Here is a 24,037-nt window from a genome sequence, read left to right on the forward strand (position 1 = left end):
AGAATTGATAGTCCCACATGATCAACAAAATGCAAGCTGTCACCTGCAAATAGGCCTCCTTTCTGCTACCATGTTTGTGATCTTTGAATGGTACATTATTCATGATATCACTGTATTTTCTGTGGTAGCTGCTGGCTCAGAGATACAAGCAACCCTAATGTTGTTTTTAATATTATTTATAAAAATATGTTTCTTGTTCATCAAATTAGATTTCATTGCACTGCCCAGCCAAATGTCTACGTAACAAATGATCAAAGTTCTTTGGTTCCAAAGAATGTCTGTTCCCTTCCAGGAGAAAAGTTTGTGGTATGGTTATTTAAAGTCTTCTGCCAATGTGGACATGAAAAGAAGAACTCTGAAGTAGAAACCAAGCTTGTCATATGTGTTAAGTCAACTTCAGCACCATGAAAGAAATGACTAAAGATGGTTTCCAAGCCTGCAGTTAGTGATTTGATTCTGGAATGGAGGCTGAATTGTGTATATCCATGAACACATAGAATAAGTCCAATGAAAACTGCTCAAGAGACTAGTCACTTGAACACAAAAAAATGAGTCCCTCGATGGAAAAGTGAATTGTAAAAGTGCAAAACTCCTAGATCTTCTTGTTTCATCTGGACCTTCCTGAGGTCAACCCAGGTACAAATGCATTGTTTGGTAGGTGAACCTAGGTAGATGAATCTGCAAGTAACATCATGGATAAAGAAAGGAAGGCAGTCAGCTCAAGCAAGCCAGTCAAGCTAGTGACCAACAGTAGCTGCTTCTTCCTGTTGAGAACTCTATGTGAGTCACACCTAACTTGTTATGAAATGTGGAGGACAGGGGTGCATCCTGCTTTCATCAGACTTTGACTGAAGACTTGCTTTAGAAGAAGGAAACCCTTGTTGCCTGGCATTGCATTTAACTCAGATGTGGAGCAAGACCTCAGGCAAAGAGATATGAGTGCTGCTGACTTGCATGAAAGTGGTAGGTGCCAGGGTGTGGACACTAACGTCTTAGAAAATACCCAGTTGTCCTTATTGCTCTCTCTAATATTATTCAATTAAAAGGGACCTATTATTTGTTAAGTGCTTACCCAATTCTATGTGTTGCATATTTCATAAGCATCTTCATAATTAATCTTCATAATAACCACATAAATTAATATTGTGTTCATTATCTTGCTATGCATTTTAAGAAACTAAGACCCAAAGAGATTAAGACATTTCCCCAAGGCTGCACACCTCAAATTTGGGGAAGAATGAATTCTAATTAGGCATTTATATAACCCTTGTCAGCTGTGGTAATCAGATGTCATATCACAATGTAGATAGATAATCATAGACAAACAGACAGGTAGGATTTTGCTACATAGCCCAGGTTAGATTGAAACTTGTAATCCCTCTGCTGCTTGTTTCTGAGTTCTAGGATCTTTTAAACATTTAACTGATTGATCTTTACCCAGTTTGATGGGCAGTGTGTGTCATTTGATAGCTAGATTCGCTCTCCATTGTGGCTCTTCTCTGACCAGGTGTTCATTTCTCTTCACAGAAATGCTTTTTTCATTCAAAACTGATCTGCATCTGTTTTTAATAAACTCAAAAAACAAACAAACCACACACTGATGTTAATCATACCTAAGGTGTCTCAACAAACATCCGTACAGAATAATAACCATTCAGAACTGAAGTCATGAAGCTTTACATTGGATTTTACACTTTTTCTATCAAATATATTTCTACACACTTAACCATCACCAAAAGCAAAAGAAAAATCATGACAGTATTAAAACTAGAGAAAGATTAGTTTTGTGTCCTCCTTAATAATGCATGCATACCCCTGGCTTTCAGTCTTTCCTCATCCCCTTATGTTGAGCCTTTCTTGCTCTTTTCTGCATGTTATACTATACACACAGGTATGTTTGTTTACATATATGCATATATTATTGACTAGATTGACATATATTGGAGTGTGTCACCTTGTTTGATGTGAAGCATTGTAAATCCACCTGTTGTTGAATGTTTTGTTCTTTTGGCTTTTGGGGGGGCCCACCACCTACGTCCCAAATAAATCACACATGGAGTCTTATTATTGCTTATGAATTCCTGACCTTAGCTTGACTTGTTTCTTGCCAGCTTTTCTTAACATAAATTAACCCATTTACCTTTGACCTTGGGGCTTTTATCTTCCTTTATTCCATAATACCTTACTTTCACTCTTACTCCATGGCTTGGTGGCTGGCCCCTGATGTTCTCTTCTTGGTTATCCTTCTATTTGTACCCTCTGCCTGCTAACCCCACCTATCCTTGCTCCTGCCTCACTATCAGCCATTCAGCTATTTATTCTCTCTATCAGGTGTTTTAAACAGGCAAAAAATCACAGCTTCTCATAGTTAAACAAATGCAGCATAAACAAAAGTCACACATGTTTACATCATTAAACAAATGTTCTACAGCATAAACAAAAGTAGCATACCTTAAAATAATATGCTACCACATCTACCCATTTTGATTTTTTGAAGGAAGGAATTATATATATTTGTGTTTTAAAAGGCTACTTTGGTCCTTAAATTCAGGACACTGAAATTGCCAGGTGGAGTTCATAGACTTGATCACACCCTTTCTCTCATCTTGGCCTTGTCTCCACCCAACTTCAGTGATAAGGACTTTGAATAATTTGCTTCTTCATAATTATGTTTCTTCAGGATGCTAACTGGAAACTTATTTGCATGCTATCAATTTCTTATTAACTTAGTCAAAACAATTAAGAGATAGTACTTAGAACCAAACACAAATCCAAGAGGTCTTAGAATAATCTGTAGTCCTTTAATATTCAATATTACCCTTTGCCTGAATCTTCCCTCTTGTGTTCATCCCTGAAGTTTGCATAATCTGAGGATAAGAAAATGGAGTTATGAGGAGATGGTTCAGTCACAGAAGTACTTGCTCTGCATGTGCAAGGACCCAAGTTAGATTCCCTAAAACCCACATAAAAAGTCTAGATGCAATAGTGTGCACTTACAATCCCAGCTTTGAGGAGGCAGGAGCAGTTGATCCCTGGGGCTCAGTGCCCAGCCAGCCAAGCCTACTTGACAAATTTCAGGTCATCAAGATACTCATTCTCAATCCAAACCAACCAAAAAAAAAAAACAAAACAAAACAAAACAAATGTAGCTGACCTCTGAGAAATAACACCCAAAGTTATTCTCTGGGCTCCACAAGCTTACAAGTGCACATGCACCCTCCTCCCATGTGAATACAAAAAGAAATACATCAAACTGTCTCTAATACAATCCCAGAGACTAAACATTCAGAAAATTAATTTGTGCATATATGGGTTGAGCACATCCAATCCAAACATCAAATCTGAATGCTTTTAAGCAGTGATGTGATGTGGAAAATTTCCCACTATGAAATTTTGTTTCACATATCAGTTTAAAATACTTTATAAAATTTGTTCCATGATGTATGTCTAAGGTGCTCAGGAAGTGTAAGTCAATTTTGTGTTTTGATTGGGGTCCTAACACCAAGATATCTGATTATACATAGGAGAGTATTCCAAAGTCCAAAATAATATAAAACCCCCAGGGCCCCTGAGCATTTCAGATCAAGGACATTCAGCTTGCGTGTCCTTGCTCATGGGTTCTCTGGTGAATTATTTTGTTCAGGGACCCTTGATTATGAACAGTGTGTTGGTTTGTAAAGTGAACATTTGCAAAGTACTGGGGATACTTCTTAGAATAAATATTCTGCAATCTATCCATCTTCCCAAGTCTAGTAAAGAAGATAAGAAGACAGATGAGTTTTCCTGCCAGCTTAGATCTTACCAGAAATGTCACAGGATGCTGAGACCTTTATTAGTCCCATGTTGCTCACAACAGGTTAGGGTGTTCTGGGTAACAAGAATTTCCAAAAATCTCAGTGAGGACAAAAAAAACCATGCATCAGGAGGAATGGGGGACTCTGATGTGCCACAAGAGGATCCAGTTGAATAGAAGATTCACCCTTCTGTGGTTTCAGGATCTCCAAGGCTAGAGAATGCAAGCTGGTGAGTTGAGCACTGCCTTTCATAGCCACAAACAACTTGTATTGTGCTCTGATTCCACTAGCCAGACTAGTTTCCTGGTCCCTCCCACCCTTGAAGGGATTGTAGAAGGGCCCCTTTCCAAGTCTTGGGAAGCAGAAAGAAAAGGGATATTTATGAACAGTTCTAATGGACAGTGGTGTTGGGATGGAGTTGTTGAGAGTTTTACTGAAATGTCCCTTCCAACAACATTTCCCAGTTAGTAATTCCCAGTTAGTCCTGTGTTTATACAAAAGCCACCTCCTGGGAAAAGGGCCCTCTATGTTTATTCACACTTAAATTCACTTGACATTTAGTTCATTTTCATGGATCCTTGCCTGGTGGGTGTTGGCAATAGAATGAGAAATGGCAGGGTTCCTGTCCCCAGGGAGCTCACAGTGTCCCTGAAGTAAAGATATACATTTATAAGCTAGAAGTACAATGTGGCTGGAAAATCATTTAATCGATGCTGCCATGGTACAATGGGGCTACAGAAAGTCAGAGGAGTCTTTGTGGGAAGCCAAGTAAATACCACACCTGGAAGAGTTCAGAATGTTCCAGCCAGGAAAAGTGGGAGTAGTAGGTTTTACTGTGTTGTGGAGGGAGAATCATTAAGGCAGACAAAAGTGTCTGACAGTGTAAAGTCACCCATCATTGTATGGAAAAGCAAGTCAGCATTCAGGCCCCCACTTTGGTGGGTAATCAATGGGATTGAACTAGGCATTGTGTCATATGAAAATTGTTCATGAGAGTTTGATGTTCCAATCAGTGAAGAAGCCAAAATTGTTTGCCCAGACATGGTAAAGAATCTATCTTCTTGTGGGACTTTGCCTGGAAAGTGTTTCTATTCATCCCCAGAAAGAGAAGACAACAACAGAATAAAGAAACAATTGTGTCCAAAAACATCTTGATGAACCTATGAGTTTATTGGAGTTACTGCAAGAATATGACTATCACCTGGGTAGCTGCATCACCAAAAGCCCTATCTGAGCATGGATTCCAACCTGCATAGCTTGCAGAGCCTCTTCTCCCCCAGCATTTATCTGCTGTTAATGTAACCTTTGGGAGGTCTGTGTCCATCCTAGACTGTTTCTTGATCAATATGTGACAAAGTTGTCTAAAGACAATGTTCATGTCCAAACTAATTTTTGTCTTTCAAACAAAACAGAACATGTCCTTTGCAATCCTCCATTTAGATTTATCACTATTCAACCTCATGAATTTGCCCAGGAGACAGACAGGAGGACACTGATTGCTGTTACCTTGGAAAGAGGGATCCACTCCATCCAGGGCTTTCTGGTTTCCATGGGAACAGCACTGATGTTGTTGCTGGCCACCAGACTGGCAAGACATACTGGAAAAAGAAAATTGCAGGGAAGAAAGAAAGGAGCTAGAATAGAAGAAAGTTATATAGGGGGAAACTCTCAGCTGGATGAGACTACATCCCTACATAAGTAGAAGTTTTTAGCATGCCAGATGTACCATGGAGTCCCCATAACCTTAACATAGTACTTACATGTACATCTCCCATGGATGAACCACAATCCTTGGAAGCATATGAGAAGGCAAGCTAGAATTAGTAATAGGTGGACTTCTATACCAAAAAGAGAGATTAATGCCCCTTCTACTTCATGGTATACCAGAAACTTGTTATTTTGTTAAGAATAGGCTAGATAGACCCAGGAAATCTGATGGAAGGTATTTCACACACATTGCTCATACTTGTCACAGAAATTATACAAAGATAACACCAATGTATCTATCTGCTGATGAAGAAGATCTGGTTCTGTGGAACATGGATAGGATAGAACCCTAGTCTCCATTCCAAACTGTAGACCCTTATGCAAACTATAGCCATCTGTCTGTCATGTTCCCACAGGCAGTGGGCATCCTACTCCATCCACAAGAAAGGTTTTAAGTTCTTTTGTATTTGGCATGAGAAGTATACCATCACAGGATGGCTAGCACCAGACATCAACTCTCAGGGTCTCTGGAGGACCTGCACTGATCTCCTATTTACAGATAAGGGAATTGAGGTCAAAGACTACTGGCAGAGACTTCCAGCTGAATATGCCCCTCTGCCTCCATATGTTCCTTGCAGAAAACTGCAGCTGCTTTGTAAACACCATTTCCCACACACATACATGAAAGGCACATGAATAGTTTCCCTGTTCTATGTGGGAGGATCTCACTGACTGTTGGCTACTCGTTCCTGAACCATCTGGTCAACGGGGCAAAGCTGACCTCTCTCCCTGTACCATGACCAGCAGCTTCTCTCTTCATATTTCTGTGTCTGCCTCACTGAAGATAGACACCTGCTGTGTGTTCTACATCATACAGTGTGCTTGGACCAGAGGGAGCAGTGAAGAGGCCCCTTGGAGGCCACCATCCCAGTGATCAGTAAGCAAACAAACAGAGGGTAGTATTGGGGACTTCCCCAAAAAAACACTGTGTGGTGGGCCTCTGGTGATAGTGCCTTTCCTTGTTCATTGTGTGCAGCCAGGCTCATCTGACGGTGACTTTGCACCTTCAATGTGGTCGAATTGAACCTTTAATATAAGGGCTTGTTAAATTCTAGCTGACTGAGGTAGAAGTCCTAGTATGTGGACTCCACTGTACTGGATTCAGTATGAACCTCTCAATAGCAGATTAATTTGACTTTAAGCTCAGTCAAAGATTCTTCCTTCTGTCCCTGTCCTCTGTTCTTTACTGTTGTAGACCAAAACCAATATGTGTGTATAAATGCTTGGCTCTGTGTGTCTGAACCTTTATATCAGTACGGATACATTGAACATCCTCTTTTCTAGTTTTTATGCAAATAAACTTTGAGATATGGCACAGGCTGTATATCAATGTTTGTGTCCCCCTCCTAGATTCATGTGTGATGGTGCTTAGAGGTGAAATCTTTGGAAGATAATTAAGACGAGATGAGTCATATGATAGGATATTCAAGATGGAATTGGTAGCCCATATAAAAGGAAGAGAACCTAGCATGATGATTCATACTTGTAATCATACAAGGAAGGCTAAAAGAGGAGAAGAAACAAGTTCAAGGCTAATTCAGACTACATGGTATGTCCAAAGCCAGCTCAGCTTCATAGTAATACCATCTTAAAACCAAGGGCTGAGATCTAGACCAGTAGTGTGTGTGTCTAGCATGTGCTGGTTTTACTTTTAGTAGTGCAGAAAATACATAACCAAGACCATTCCTGTTTACTCCAATCAGGCATGCAAAGATACAGTCAATACAGGAGAATCTCTGTACTCTGGGAAGAGGCCCTCCCAAGAACTTGATCATGCTGGCTCCTTGATTCCATCCTTTAGAATTCCAAGAAACAAGTATCTCTCATTTGAGCCATCTAGCCTATGGCATTCTTTTGACTTAGACTGCAGCAGGCATTGGGCAGGGCCACACCAATATGTAGATGGCTTCTGTATGTACCACCTGTGACTTTGCCTAAGGCCTTCGTTTTGACCCTGGAAAATGGTCAAGTCAAGAATGTTGAGGGAATCAGTGCCTTCAGACCAAGCACTGAACAAACTCTCAGCTCCCAGCTACACTTACTCCGCCATTGGCAACTCAAGAATGTTCTACCTGATTTGTGTACAAATTGGTACCTGAAACTGTAGAACACAACCTTGCATTCTTTGCAAAATGTACAAGAGTAATCTTGAGACTACCATCATAATGTCATCATCAGCCCAATGTGTGTTTGCAGAGAAGAGCTATGATAGAAAATGGTCAGCTTGTATGTGATTGATGTCAGATGAAGCATCGTAGGAGAATACTAACCTGGTTGTTCTTTGGCATCACTACTGACCATCAAAAATGTTTTCTTATGGATAATCTTGAAAGAATTTGATTGACTCACTTTGCACTCCCCACCCTTCTCCACCTCACACCCACTACTTCTTCTCACCATAGAGAATTTCCATATGTCTTCTCATAACCAATCAGATCTTCTGAAGGAAAAGACAAATCTTTAAACAATAGCCAGGAGCTTGCATGTAGTAATAGATCAGAGATCAGGCTCAGGATATTACCATGATACCAGTTCCTAGAGGGGAGGAACCTATGAATAGCAAAAGAAGAAAGATACTGAACTCAGAGCTAATAGCTTCCTCCTAGGGACCCTGGAGAGCATCCTTCATGGTACCCAAACCAACAAAGGTACTGCAACCCAGACTCATGGAAGGAAGATGTTGGAATTGAGGCAGTTCAGTATAATAGTTGGCAGCATTGTAGGACCCATTTCTATATTGTAGCTTTACTGTGGCCCACAAGGTGTAATCTTCCAGTGCCCTTTTGTTTTTAATTAATCAGGAGAATTCATTGTGGCATGTTTAAAAGAGTGTCATTATAGAAACATACTTGGAGTATCCAGGACTTTCTTGTCATTCCTAACCTCGCCATTTCATCATCTTAAGAATAGGATACAAGTAGCAAGTATGACTAACTAGCAGCCTACAGACAAGCCTATAAAAAGTAAAACAACTTCATTTATGTGTTTATTGTATGTGTCTGATCTCACATGTACCTTGATCTTTTGCTGTGTGTGAGTGTGTGTGTGTGTGTGTGTGTGTGTGTACCACATATTGATAGCCCAGAATCTAACTAACATTCAGCATTCAGAATTCAAAGTATAATTTCACTGAATGTGTGAAGCTTTATCAGCTATAAATTTTGAAATGATTCATACATCACAGATAATTAATATATCTTACCTATGTAGTTACTATAAGGAAGATAATGAGATAATGGAATATTGCAAGTAAGTAATCAGTACTTTTAGCTCTTCTCATTGCTATACTTTAGAAGGTGAGGCTTACTCCCTGTACACATGTGTACAGATGTATTCTCTGGTACAAATATCCAGGGACACAGGATGTCTTGCCCTGATACTATCTTGGAAACAGAAAACTGAATATTTGGAAGAAGTGACCATTGACTTGTGTTTCAGACAGATCCCCCAGCTAGTGAGCCACAATCCTGAGATACTTACTGTGAGAGTTCTGGAGTTGCCCAGCAGGACTGGGCCCTGGCATTCTCTATGGTCTCCTTTGGTTATCCTCCCTTCCTGGACTCATGGCCTTCTTCATTTACTATGTACACTTCAGTCACTTCCCAGATAAGCTACATACCCCTAAATCCTTGTCTCTCACTCTGCTTTGGGGAGAATGCATGACAAGATGAGTGGCAAACTTATGTCCATGATACCTGGCATACAATCCCTGCCCTATGGTGATGATTGCCTTGACTGCTCACCAGAGAAACAGTAGGAGACATCATCAAGCTCTGGAGGAGATGCTTTCATTGGCTGATGATGTCTGCCAAAGATTGGATGTGGGCAGGCATGGTATCTTCTGCCTCCTGAGTTACAGTCTCATGGCAAACGTAGGTCAAGGCAGAAAGAAGAACAGAGTTCCAGAGCAGGATGGAGATGCTGGAGTGCTCCAAGCCAGGAGAGGGTGAGGGAAAGGGAAACTAGGAAGTGAAGTGCAGCTTTGATCTTCCCCTTCACCAGCCAGTGAGATGAAACCTGCATGCCCGGCTCAGAAAAACCCTTTTTACTGCATGCAACAAAGTTTAAGATAAATGAAAATGTGTTATAATATTATAAGACAAGTTTGTAATGCTAATTCCATGCTTCTCATTTAACTTTTGTTTTTTAGACAAGGTCCCCCCATGTAATGCCAGCTGGTCTAGAACTCATTATGTAGACCAGACTAACCTCGAACTCACAGATATCTGCCTGCATTTGCTGAGATGATTATAGGGTGTGTGCTGACACACTCTGCTTCCTTGCTTAAGGTCACAAGTAATATTCTGCAGACTGCCATAGCACAAGAAAGAGCTGCCCAAATTAATGAAGCAGAGTGGAATGCACCCTCCACACTTATGCATTCTGTACACAGATCAACCAACTACAGTTGAAAATAGGTGTTTTTGTTGTTCCTGTGTGCAGTCCCTAAACATCGCAGCGTGACAACTATTTACATACTTTTTTACATTGTAGGAAAAGTTATGAGTCATCTAGTGATGATATGCAAATACCGTGTCATTTTCCAGGAGGGACTTGAACATGCCCAGACACAGTGTCCTCGGAATCCTAGATTCAATCACGCATAGACATCAAAGGACAACTCTAGATGAAAATTTGTATTGGCAGCTGGCGCTGAGGTTATGCTAACACTACCGCAGTTGGTCACTTCTTGTTTGGAGTAAATACTATATTCTAGTTAGAGGTTTGCGAACTTCCAGTCTTTTAGTTTGTTTTGTTTTGTTCTTAGGCAAGTTCTTAGACCCAGAATCAAAAGGACTCTACAGTCAGGGCTGGAGGTGCTGGCCTTGATCAGCTGTGCTCAAAGGGTCGTCTGTACTGAGCTGCTTCTCTCTCTGTTCTCTAGCCCTGCATGAATTCCCCAGGGACATCTTCTCCAATGAAGACCGACGACAAGGAGCGGTGGTCCTCCATGTGCTCTGTGTAAGTAGTCTCTCTTGTCCCTTTGCCTGAAGGACTTGAAGGACAGAAGTAGGTCGACAGCGGAAATGCCCACAGAGGCTCCACTCCCTCCCGCCTATCTGCCTGGTATTAGATCATTTCCAACCGTCCCATATCTTAAAGACTGGCTGGCAGACATTTGTCTGTAATCTTCCATTTTAGTGCCTGAGAGTGATCTCTCAAGTCACGGTTTTTTGTTTCCCAGTCTGCCTAATCCTATCAGTAATCACACAGCACCCGTTAGAGGAAAGATGGAGCCGTTTTGTAACGAGCTGATCCATGTGTCACGTTTCCACTTACAATGCTTTATTTTTTTCCTCTATATAGTCTGTCATACCATTTTTTTTCATTGCCTATCAGCATCCCACATGGGCCCTATGAGAACTTGGGACTTGGTTTTGTACCTGGCTCCATTTTCACACTCATTCTTCATGGGGACAGTGTTTGCTCAGTCAGCAGATTAAATATAACAACAGCCAGTGTATCTCCCTTAATAGTGATCAACTGTAGCCTGTGCCTTCCTCTGGTTTTGTAATTCCCATCATTGTTCCACATCATCCTCTAAAGATACAGTGAATCTAAGGTCTTTGCATCACCTTGTTCCCATTTGGAGAGTTTTGGTGTGTGTGTGTGTGTGTGTGTGTGTGTGTGTGTGTGTGTGTGTGTGTAAGTGACTGCAGAACAAGAAAACTCCAGCTGAAGTCCAGATTAGGCATGCTACTGCCTCAAAACACTTTCACTGCCATTGACTTTGTTTTCATTTCTATGAAATAAGCATCCTAAACTTAGTGAATCCTGTTCACATCTATTGTTCTTGGGTTCTGTGCATTAACCATTCAGAAAAAGCATGGAGAGGATGCCTTTCCATGAGGGTGGGACAATGTAACTTGGGCTGCATGGTACACTTCCAGGGTGTTCGTTCACTCTAAGGTCTGGGGCCTGGCCTTTGCTGAGCTCCTCTGGGCCCGTCAATCAAGAATCATTCACATGGTCTCTACAATGCAGTAGCCTTCAGGAGGTGGATTTCCATGTGGAAGCTGTGTACTCTAGCATGGGAATGGTTTTGACAAGCAAGGAAGAAGAGTCATAGTCTTTAGAATTTGGCCTCAAAAGCCAAACTGTGTCATTTCTGTTTGTTTTAGTCACAAGCCCACAATGGTCCAAAAGGAGGATTCAGCAACTAATTCTCAGTCTACACCTGGAGGTGATCGGTAGGGCATGCCCTGGCTTCTGGAGTCACACCTGACATGGGTTTGAGTCCCTAACATCTTTGCTGTGTACATGGTTTCTGACAAGATCGCTTCTCTAGATGCATGAGTCACTGAGCTGAACCCTTTCCTGGAAAAAGCAATTGATGACTCTTCAACTCCCTTTCAACTACACTCCTACATGAGGACAAAAAATACAACTTTTAGCAAAGATTCTCTGAAAACACCAAACAAGTTAGAGTCCTGGAAACCTGCCAGTCCTCCCTGCCCTTCCAGAGGCCTGTACACTGAGCAATTAATGTAGATGCCATCTTCGGCACCACAGAGGCTCCCCTGTCACAAGGCTGAGGCATCCCAGGCACTGAGTGGGATCCAGACTTCCCCAGCAGCTAACAGCACCCTGCTGCCTTGACATCTGAGATATGAGATTCCTGATCTTGGCCCAAACAGTGAAGGCTTTCATCCGTCCACAGCAACTCTGCTAGCTGCATATGTCAGCCCCCCACCCCAAATCTACATTCCCAGCTGAAGACCAGGGGTCCCTAATTTCCTTTGCCCTTCACAAGGTCAGGTTACTCAAGAGGGGTCCTGGTGCCTATGGCAGTAGTTCCAAGCTGTCAAGAAAACAAAGTGGACAACATGGGCTATGAATGTTAGACACTTCTTTACAAGAAAGGACATGAGTCCACAGACTAACACTTTGTAGTTCCTGATATCAATTGTTCCTTTTTGCCCCTGTCCTGTGTCCTACTTTTAGAATCTATAAAACAAGAAATCCAGAGACAAAGGTCAGTGCCCATCCCTTCACGATCCTGCTCTACATGCATAGAGTCCAAGAATTATCTACCCCCATAGCTTGTGGTAGTTTGAATGAGGAATGTGCTCACATTGTGTGAACACTTGGTCCTTGTAGTTGGTGGCACTGCTAGAAAGTAGAGCCTTGTGGGAGGAAGTGAATCACTGGGCGTGGGACTTGAGAGTTCATTCACTCTCTCTCCCTCCTGTCTGTGATTGAAGATGTATTCTCTCAGCTTCCTGCACTGGCTACCTGCTATCATGGCTCCCTGCCATAAGCCTACAAATCTCTTTCTTCCTTAATTTGTCTTTGGTCATGGTATTTTGTCACAACCAAAAAGTAATGAGTACATAGCCTCAAGCTGGCTCCTGAGGTCTGCACAGGCTCCTTTCCAGGGTCCTAGTCTTGGAAGGAAGAGACCCAGGTGGATTACCCTCAAATCTGCCCCCTGTACTCCACATGCATGTGTGTAGCCCCGGGCAGAGGCAGGTGGGAATTGGGAAAATCTTTCTACTTGGCAGAGGGGAATGATCTGCTGATGCAGCAGCATTCTCAAGGGCATCTCTGACCTATTGGAGACCCTGCAAAGGAAATATGCCTCAGGAGAGGAGCCCTTTCCATAATGTTTGCCTCACTGAAAAACATGAGTTGTATAGTTATTACTTGCTCAGTGCAGGACAGATCTTTCTATCCCACATAACTAACATATTACCCAACAAGTTTACCTTGCTCGGGAAATTTTCAGTGAACATCTTGGGGTATAAGAATGATTGCTCTAAGGGCAAAGAGCATTCTGAGGGTCAGCAGGAACAGATGAATGCACAAGTCAAAATTGCAAGAAGTTAAATGACTACATATCTATAGGTACTTCCTGAGCTAGTACAGTGTAATGCTTCTTGACTGGGCTCTTCTGGATAGATGAAACACAACTTTACTCTGCAGGAAGTCAGTATGTTGTGAGAGAGCTACCAGAGAAGGAATCTGACATGTGCTGACAAGTACTAACCATGGTTTGTTCTGTCTGCTGAGGGTGTTTAGCAGAGGTACACTTGGGGCCAAGATGGTGCTGGTCTTGAAGAGTAGACAGGAAGTTACTATAGGGAACCTTTAGGAAGAACACTGGGTATAATTCCAGACAATAAAGGGAAATCACATGGCTGGGGCTATGGGTGTGTGGAAATTCAGAGCACCTGGAGGAAGCAGAACTAAGGGCCAGGTAGTAGTGAATGCACAGGAGTGGAGAAGTCATGGAACTCAAGTGGAAGTTACCATGAGGTGACTTAGAGGTTGCACTTGAAGGGGGGGCACTATTCATCTCCACTGTTCAGCCATACCTCCTTGCTTATGGTTAGGGCTGAAAAAGATCAAATACATGATCAGAGTAGATCTGTCTCCTGCAAATAGAAAATGTCCCTGCAAGGTCACCAAAAATGGCCCAAAAGCATGTAAAAGAGGCACCTGAGAAGCCCACTATGAGGAGAGATACCCCAAGCCTGGTGAGAGTCCATCTGGAAGTACCAGAGCCTGGTGTGCCCCCAGGAGTATATTCCTCTGCCACTGGGTTTCTGTTAGCTTGTCCTGTCATCTCAGCTGTTGTAGTTTGAACATGTGTGACCCCATAGACTCATGTGTTTGAATGCTTAGCCATAGGAAGTGGCACTACTAGGATGTGTGGCCTTGTTGGAGTAGGTGTGGCCTTGTTGGAGGAAGTGATTCACTGTGGAGATGGGCTTTGAGGTCTTAAATATGTTCAAGCCACACCCAATGGGCCAGATTACTTCCACTGCCTATGGATCTAGATGTAGAACTCTCAGCTCCTTCTCTAGCACTTTGTCTGCCTGCACCCTGCCTAACCCCACCATGATGATAATGAAATAAACCACTGAAACTGTAAGATGCCCCAATTAAGTGTTTTCCTTAATAAGAATTGCCATGGTCATGGTGTCTTTTCACTGCAATACAACCCTAACTAAGGCAGCTGTCCTAGGGATAAAGCTACATAACTGTTCTTTTCATGGAGTTAACTGGCCATTGTCATTGGTCTCAGGCTGAGTGGCACACACTTTCAGGTCCTCCTTTGAAACCCAGCCACACCTAGCACTTGACCCAAACCCACATTGCCCATTAATGGTGCTTGTCTCACAGGTGTTTGCTTTCTACATGATGTCTGTAGCCTTTGTCCAAAACTGGTACAGGTCTGTGGATGCTGGTGGCACCAAAGACCCTCCGAGCAAACATTTAGAGCTTGCTTCTATTATAGTTTCCTGGAATACTTCTTTTTTCTGTGATTTGTGGAACACATGACAGCCCTTTTTGGCTCAGTTGCTGAACACCCATAGTTCTAATTTCCCCCCTCTTGGATCCTTTTTGTTTAGAATGCCTAAACTCTGAGATACACTTCAAAATGCATTTCTGTTTCTTCCGACTGTGTGTGTATGCCTGCCCTGCAAGCAGGCAAATCCACCCTCTATGTACAGTTTTAGTCAACAGTGGGTATTCCTAGGAAATCTCAAGTCTTAGAAATCTGTTCTTCCATCTTTTCTAATGCAGAGGTGTTAGAAGCAGGATTTCCTGTCTCCGAAGAAATCTGTGTCATTTGTGAAGTCACTGAGTCTGCCTCTAAATAGAGGGAGAAGCCTGGGGATTATTTCCTAGGGCTGTGATTTGTTTGTGGTTTAAAAATATCTGGCAGATTTTTGCTAATTATCCTGCCTGCCATGGAAAGCTGAATCTCTGGGATGATCAAGCAAGCCAGGCATTTTCTATGCCAGGGAAGGGAGGGAGGCTGTAAATAATCAATACTTGAGATTCTCAGAACGAATTTGGGAAGCTGTCTCTCTTTGGTGGCTCAAACTCCTCTGTGTGCCTTGTCAGCTTTCTGAAATACATTTCATAAGTGTTGAGGCTTTTCCACTTTTATTTCCCACATTCTAGGTTCATTTTAAATATATTTATTCTTCCTCATATATTACATCCCAACCATGGTTTCCCCTCCTTCCTCTCCTCCCAGTCCAGAGACAGTCCTCACTCCCGCTGCTGGGAATCCCACAAGACACCAAGCTATGCAATCATAGCATACATGCAGAGGACCTAGATCAGACCCACAAACAAATCTCTCTCTCTGTCTCCCTCTCCCTCTTTCCCACTCTTCCCTTCTCCCTTTCCCTCCGTCTCTCCCTTTCTCTTTCACATGAATGTGTGTGTGTGTGTGTGTGTGTGATATTACACAAAGTAATTCTCTCCCTTGTTAAGGCCAATTCTCATTAACTCTGAGAAAAGGATGGCTAACGCATCCATCAGCCCACACCTGGCAAATGGATTGCCTAGGACAGGCACCACAATGAGTGGGCCGTGTGAACTGTTCAGTGGTACAGCACAAGATGTTAGGTGTGAGCCCCAAAGCTGTAAAACACAAACAACAAAAATGGCACATAATTGAGAATGATTTTTCTCCTGAGTATTTTCATAGTCTGACCCTGGACATACTCTAGGAGTTCCACAGGAATCTCATTGTTTTGCCCAGAAAAGAATTTTTCTTCACTGAACTACTAGGCTATACACTAGTCAGTGTTATCATCACTGTGGCCAAATACTGGAGAAAAACAACTGTCTGACAGTTTCAGTGATTTACACCATTGTAGCAAGGAAGGTATGAGATGAAATGATGGTTCAGCTTATGTCATGGTAGGTGAGAGATGGGGCAGAAATAGAGAGACAAAAATGGTAGAACTGGGAACTTTGTACAACTTTGAAAGGTGTATCCCCAGTGGTTAACATTCCTCAGGTAGACCCCATCTCCCAAAAGTTCCACAACTCTAAAATAGTACTGCTAGCTGGGAATCAATTACCTAAATACATGAACCTGTAGAAGATGTTTCATATTCAAATAGTAATTGGGAAGCCTCCATCTTCACCCTTCAGCTAGCCTCTCAAGACAGCAAAATGGACATGTGGACCCTGGAGGGGATCAATCCCTACCATCTGCCTTAGCCTACTCCATCAGTAAGTGGGATTCTTGTCCACATTTCAGCCTCCCTGCACTCCAGTGCCCAGTACCCTTTAGGCCCTCATAATAAAGAGTGTGAGTTCTATTCAAAGCAGCCCATCTTGGAAGTCATTATAGGGTTCTCTGCTGGTCCAATGAGTCAGAACTTCAGCAGATAAAGGCTTTCCAGGAATGGCAAGGAAGACCGCTGATGTTACTCCTTTGCCATCCCATGTGATGATTTTACAGGTTTGAGTCCAAGGTTGATAGTCTCCTTTGCCACAGTCACCTGCTACCTACATTTCTTTCTCCCTCCTTTAGCTCAAGAAGTTACTATGGTCTGTGGATTGGAGAAACCCACACTATTTAATTTCATATCCATTCTAATTCCTCCTTTAGCTTCTATGTTTAAGAATAGGCTAGTTCCAGCCATGGGATTCTACTATGACCTCATCTTCTTTCACAAATGTGCAGAGGAAATCACTGTCAGTGGAAGGAGCCTCTGGGATGAATGTGTCAGAATGTTTTCGGATAATAGAAGGCAACACCCAGATAGCATCTCCCTCTGATTTTGCTGCTGTAGCTAGTTTCCTTGGTGTTCAGCATTGTCATCCAAGCTTAGGTGAAGTGCTTACCTTCTTCCCATACAACCTGTGTTCATTCTGAAGATGTGTGACTCTGTGTCCATTCTGGCCCTGACTTCCTGGTGTGTTCTTCTGACTGCCTGCCCTGCTTGCTCACCACCTACCAGCATTATTCATGACCTCTGTAAGATGCCATGGGCCCAGCTCACTTTTTCTCCCCTGGCTATGGATCATTGACCCACATAAGTTTGCCTCTTCTGAGTCAGGTCACCAGGACTTAATCAAGAAGCTTCCTTCCAAAGGCCTGGAGTATGATACAGTACCAGAAGAGGAAGTCCAAGCCCTACTCCACCCTGAGCCACCTGATAAGTCAAATGTGTGGATGGACTGAGCTGTATTTCTGAAGAAGCTGAAAGATGTAAGAGCCTCTGTCCACAACATGAGTACCCGTATTCTTAACTTATACTTCCCCTTTCATTCTTTGGGGAACTTTGTTCTAGATGCGACTTCCATGTGGATGGTATTCCCAGGTATTTCTTCTGTTTATTTAAAATCTGAAGGACGGTTTCCTGGAATGTACTCCTCTGGGCCCACATTGCTTTTGAGATGAGTCCAAGATTATCTCCATGCATTAGCTAGTTGTCAGGGAGCTGAAGAGCCGGGATCCTAGAAGGTGGTGGAGACAGCTCCTTCTCCATCTTCCATTTCCCCTTGTACTTTGGAGGTTCTGTCAAAGCTCTCATTCCATGCCAGCCTTGTCTTCCCAAGTCTATCATTTTGTAGTACAAAAGGATTTCCCGTACTAAGTCTATCTGCATATCTCTAATACAGTGGCCGCTGGCCACTCATGGCTCTGGAGCCCTTGAAATATGACTAATGTGAGTGAGGAACTAGGTTTTTGTCTGTTTCACTTAGTTTTAACTAGCATAAATGTAAAAACCCATTTATGGCTAGATGTTACACTGGAAGTCATTGCCTTGAATTCTCATACAACATCTAACCTTCCTCCCCAAAGTTTCTGCTTGACATGATAAAGTTAGATCTCTCACTGGCAAAGAGGGTCTGCTTTTCTACTTGGCCCTTGGTCCTTTTAAGGGGGTCCTGGGCTTGGCCATCTCAGGAGGAATGGTTCAAGGGAGGCACCACTGACCATTAGGCTTACAGAAACCAGGATATAAGGTACTAAAGAGACAGGTGTGGGAGGTAGGAAATGTGTGTTGTTTACTATTTAGTGTTTTGGAACAAGTACCCTATATCTCCTGGCACATGATAGGTTTCTGTAGGGTTAGAGTCTTGGTCCTTATCCTCTCCTTTCCCCATCCCCTTTTGAAGGTGCATTTCACAGAACCTGTCACAGTACATCTCCTGCCATTAGAACAAGAGCATTCAGGCAAAGCCACTTTTCTTATGAGCAAATGGACTAGGTACCACAGCAGATCTCTCTGCATGAGCATTTCCTTCAAGCCTAGGGCTCAGAGGCAAGTGATGTTGCCATTTTCTGTGAAGGAGGTTATTTTCTGATTGACATATTATAAAAATTAATTTTATGTATTCGTGGGGTATGATGTATAGTTTTGATACATTAAGGAATGATCAAAAGTGGGCTAATTAATATATCTGTCACTTTACACGCTTAAAATTTATTTGTGTCAAGAATACCTAAAATGCAATTATTAGGGATTTGTAATTGTAGCTCAGAAGTAGAATGTCTGCTTAGTATACACAAGGCCTTGTGTACCACCAAAAGTCTAAGTACATAAAATCCATTCATTTGGCCTTTTAAATTTTGCATCATTATTAACTGAAAGGTAGGAAAGGACAAAGTGGAAATATCTGCTGCTCTACAGAAGACTCCAAAGACTCTCCCAGAAAAAAACTAGAAAGCTAATAAATGAATTTGAAAGTTACAGGTGACAAAATCAACCTGCAAAAATAAATAGCATTTCTGCACAGTAGCAATAATGCTATCCCCAAAGAAATTTAGAGCACAATTCTATTTGTAGAACTAATAAAAATACTCAGGAATAAATTTAGTCAAAGGGGTTTTGAAACTGAAGAAAACCTGCATGGTCTGGTCAGAAAGGTTTCAGCCACAACTCACTCTCTGGACAGACATGTTTAGTTAAGGGATTTCACCCTGGAAGAGAAAAAAAATGATTAAAACAGCACGTGGAATGTGCTGTTTACTCTTGAAAAAGTGCTGAGTATGTCCTTAATTTGTCAGTGTCAACAAGGAGCTAAAGCTGGTATCCAGAGAGGATTAGAACAAGCAGAGTAAATTATGTTCCAGTGGATCTTAAGTCATTCCCTCTCCCTCTTGCTCATGAGACTTAATTCACCAGGCCCACATCAAACCAGTGGGTCTCTTAGTCTCCCCATAGGCTTACTACAAGGATCATCACCTCCCTGAGCTGATGAACTGTGGGGATAAGAGTTTGCACTTCAATGAAGCATACCTGAGTCTCAGTCCTGGCCTTTGTGCTTACCAACTAGTAATCATGGGCAAACTATTTTGCCTTTTCAGACCCTTGGTTACCTTATCTGTCACTGGAGACAAATGCAAAACTCACCTCCTTGAGTTGTGTTGGACAGTACCTGCAAACAGATGTGTGAAGTTCTTGGCAGTGTCTGACACTGAGTAGAACACACCCTCTAGCCATGTCTTCTTGTCTTCCTCCCCTTTTCAATTTAAATTAAAAGCAATCTTATTTTAGATGCTGATCCCAGTTCCCTCTCCTTCCCATCCTCCCATGTCCCCCACCAACCTCCCATCCACTCCCCAGGGTGGGTAAGCCCTCCCATGTGGAATCATCCAAGTCTTTTACATACATCTTTTGGGTCAAGGCCTAAGTGCTTCCCCATGTATCTATTCTAAGCACTTTTAATTGTGTATGCTCCCCCAGTTGCTAATATCCACTCCTCTACCAGTCTGAGCTTTTTCTGGTTCCTAAATCCTATTCTTCTAGAATTCAGGATGGCCTCTAGAAAGCTCAAGAAAATAAACCTGGAGGTAACACCTGGAAAGGGGTTTGGTGGTAGATAAATATTTCAGTTCCACGATGGACAAAACAGGTCACATGCTCTACCTTGTCCCCTCCTGTGACCTAGTGTAATATGCTCCAGTCACCATTCCAGCATCTCACTTCAGGGTTTTCCTTTGCCCTCAGCCTCTGCTCCCAGACTCACTTCCCATTTCCTGGGAAAACCCACCCACCCCATTCAGTAATGGACACTGGAATTTCAGGGCTATTTCTGAGGCAGCAGCCCACCAGGCATGACCTACTATTGTTATGCAAATTAGCCCCACCACTTCCTCAAACCATAGGAGGTACAGAATCTGTCTGTTCCACAACATGAATTTAGAATGGACTCCAAAGGAGGCTCAAGGACAATTTTATTAAAGTGTGAGAGAAAAACAGTAGTACAGGCTAGTTTGAAAAATTTCAGCAGCTACCAGGAAAGATAAAGAAAAAGCATGCCTTTTAAGTTAGCTGTGGAATGGAAATAGAGACAGCTTTCTAAGAAGGGAATAGCCACTCCCCAGAACAGAAGTGACTGAGAAAAGTACCCATGGCCTTTTTCAGCCCCATTCCCCTTGCCTCTTTGCTTTTTATTAGATGTTACTAAGGGAAGGGAAAGCTTCCAATCCCTCTCTGCAAAGTGACTTCTTTCATGTATTAATCTTGATGTAGCTTTTCCCCATCTCTACTACCCTATCACAAGAGAAAAAGGTCTGCTGTAAATTGAACTTTCGCTACTTCAGTTCAGGTCCTAACCCAAGCCAACATAGAAAATCATTTGGGGGAGCAAACTTTGAGGGGGATATTGTTTTAAAATTCATTTCCTGAGAGCCCAGGTGGAGGCAGGAGGAAGAAGATGTACATTAGCCCATTCTTCTGCAACAAGGAGCTTGCACGTTGCTTAGATGCCAAATGTTTACATACAAAGACCTGCACAGTGACAACTGCTGCCCTTCATGCCATTTGTCTAATATGTTGCTTTGTCTACCTGCTCCCCACTGATGTATTTAATTTATTCCTTTTAAAAAAGAATTTACTTATTTTATGTGCATTTGGTGTTTTGCCTACATGTATATGTGTGTAAGGGTGTTAGATCCCCTGGAAATGGAATTAGAGATAGTTGTGAGCTGCCATGTGGATGCTGGGAATTGAAGCCTGGTCCGCTGTAAGAGCAGCCAGTGCTCCTAACCACTAAGCCATCTCTCCAGCCCCAACACTTTATTTCTTATTGTTGTTTAGTAAATAAACTTGATCTCTCTGTTCTCCTGAGATACTATTGCCAATCCTGACAGAAGTCACATAGTAGTTCTTTGTTGACTGAAATTATATAGAAAGATTTTCCCCCAATGAAAAATATAAACAGAAAAGCTAAGCCAACAACGACGTACTGCCCTCCAAGTTTATCATATTTTATCACTTAAAGAATTAGCCTTTAGTAATATTCAGAAAATTGCTTTGAATAAAACAATCAAATGATGCTGCAATGATAAACAACACACTTATTGAGAATATAGGTAAGTATGTATTGTAGAAATTACAAAAGAAAAAATAAGCAACCCAGATGAGCCAAGTATTTTTCCTCTACCAAACTGGAAGCCAAAAAGTGAGCGAGAGGTTCTGTCTGATGCTCAGTCTTTTATTCCTTCCTCCGTACATGCCCCTAGCCATGCCCAAAAGTGGGCCTGGCTAGTGACGTAGTTCACTGCCTACGTCCATATACGTCTTTAGTCATGCCTAAAGTGGGTGTGGTTCGCAGTGCGGTAAACTGCCCTTTTATTACCTCATCTGTATGCGCCTCTAATATGCCACATAGCTAATGGCGGAGTACTAAATTCCACCCTACAATTCCCCTTTTAGCCTAAAAAGGATATTTAAACTTAAAACAATTAACTTATGTCAATGAACAAAATGCCTCAAACATCTATCCCATCTAAACCTAAGTTTATCTGAAAGAAACACCCAAGTCTGAACACCTCCTTCCAGTCCCAACTCTAAAATAATTGAAAACTAACACTAACAAATATAAACTATCCTATAATATCAATAGTAGGGAGAGGGGTGTGGAATTCTCAAAACTACTTCCTGCTGAGATCTGACAATGACAATCTCATGGGGACCTGTGAGAAGAAAAATGTTAGTGTAATAAAATCTTAAGTAGATTAGACAGTCTCTGTTTGGCAGGAGATGCTTGATTGAAGTTCCTGACTGGAGTTCTAGTGTTGATTGAAGCTCTTGTCTGAAGCTCTGGCCAGATTGTAGAAGGTGAGCTGTATTAATTCCTTGGTCTGGAGTTGTGTCAAGTGATGTTGTTCCAAGCCAGTTTCAGGATGGTGTTTGTCAGGTGGAGTTGATGATATGGGACAGTTCAGATGCATCCAGTCAAATCAGGTGGAGCTGAGGAAGTGGATCCTCATTCTCTTTCCGAAGCAGTTGAAGATTGCTGTCAGGAAATCCCTTGTTCTCTGAAAAACTCAAACATTAATGTTAACAAAGAAATATTTTAACTTTTATATGTATGCATACTGGAAAAGGTGACAATAGGGAATATGGTAAACATGAAGGAGATTAGACTTTTCAGAAAAAGAATCCACAGATAACAGTTCCTAATTTTATTTTCTTCTGTCTTATATCAATGGCTCTTTGATATGATACAGAAATTCTGAATTTTATTTAAATTATATGCTTGAATTTAGAGTAGGAGAGCTAATCCAACTCCAAAGCCAGCTTCAGTTAAATGAATGGGGACTAAAGTATATGAAGAAACAAAGATAAAAGGATATTATAAAAAACAATATAGAGAGATTAGACTTTGATACCGCACAGTGAGTTATTGTGTGTTTGATGGTCCTCAGGATAGCTATTCATTCTTCTTCAGGAATCCATATGTTCAGTATTCTTTGCTGAGTTTACCTGTGAAGACAAAAAACAAAACACTTCTCTTTCCTTTTATGAGGTCACTTTACCCATGGTAGAATATGATTTTGTAGATGAGCTGTTGTCTTTCCTCCTCCTGAGATGTCTTCTGTTCTGATCGAATCTTAATTAATTTCGATGGAACCCAAAGTTTTTCCTCTCCTGTGGAAACAAAAGCAAAACCCCTTTCCCAACGTAACACATGTCCTGGTTTCCAGACTGAGGTGATAACATCCTTAAAATACACCGGTTGGTTCAGTTCAGAAATCTCTGTAGTCCAGTGTCTTTCTGCTGCAGTTTGTCTTTTTCATTGGCATTAAGACAATTCAACGTTAGCAAAGCATTATGTAACCTGTGTTTTGGGGGGTCTTTGTTCCCCCTGGCTGTTTATGAAGTATCTCTTTTAAGGTTCAGTTAGATCTTTCAACCACTGCTTGTCCTGTGGGATTGTAAGGTATACCAGTTACATATTTTATATTATAATATTTGAAAAATTGTTCCAATTTACTGGAGATATATGCTGAAGCATTGTCAGTTTTTATCGTTTTAGGTATACCCACAACAGCCATCACCTCTAAGAGGTGTGTAATAACAGAATTAGCTTTTTCAGAGCTGAGGGCAGTAGCCCATTGGAAACCTGAGAATGTGTCTATGGTATGGTGTACATATTTCAAACTGCCAAATTCTGTGAAGTGAAATACATCCATTTGCCAAAGTTCATTTCTGTGAATACCTTTAGGATTACAACCTGCTGGTAATGGAGTTTGACTGTAGAATAAGCAAGTGGGGCAATTTCTTACTATTTCTTTGGCTTGTTGCCTTTCTTTTTATTTAGACAGAAAAGAGGAGATGATGGGAGATGCCATTCTGTAAATCTGTCTCTTATTAGTTGTTGGCCAATAGGAAAGCAAGATAGGTGGGACTAGGAGTCGAGCAGGATTCTGGGAAAGAGAAACACAAGGAGTCATCATATAGCTGCCATAGGGGTAA

At 41.8% G+C, this 24,037-nt stretch overlaps 1 protein-coding gene across 2 annotated transcripts in view; it reads left to right on the forward strand.

Moving 5' to 3' along the window:
• The window catches only part of Slc24a3 (solute carrier family 24 member 3), a 490,244-nt gene that overhangs the window by 273,944 nt on the left and 192,263 nt on the right, over window positions 1-24,037 (forward strand). For both annotated transcript variants that reach the window (XM_040746432.1, XM_040746431.1), the window contains one exon: window positions 10,447-10,523. In XM_040746432.1, the coding sequence (XP_040602366.1) occupies window positions 10,447-10,523 (77 nt within the window). The remainder of the gene's footprint in view (window positions 1-10,446; window positions 10,524-24,037) is intronic.

Source organism: Mesocricetus auratus, unplaced genomic scaffold (assembly GCF_017639785.1).
Source record: "Mesocricetus auratus isolate SY011 unplaced genomic scaffold, BCM_Maur_2.0 Super-Scaffold_100004, whole genome shotgun sequence".
In the NCBI taxonomy this organism is placed as follows: domain Eukaryota; kingdom Metazoa; phylum Chordata; class Mammalia; order Rodentia; family Cricetidae; genus Mesocricetus; species Mesocricetus auratus.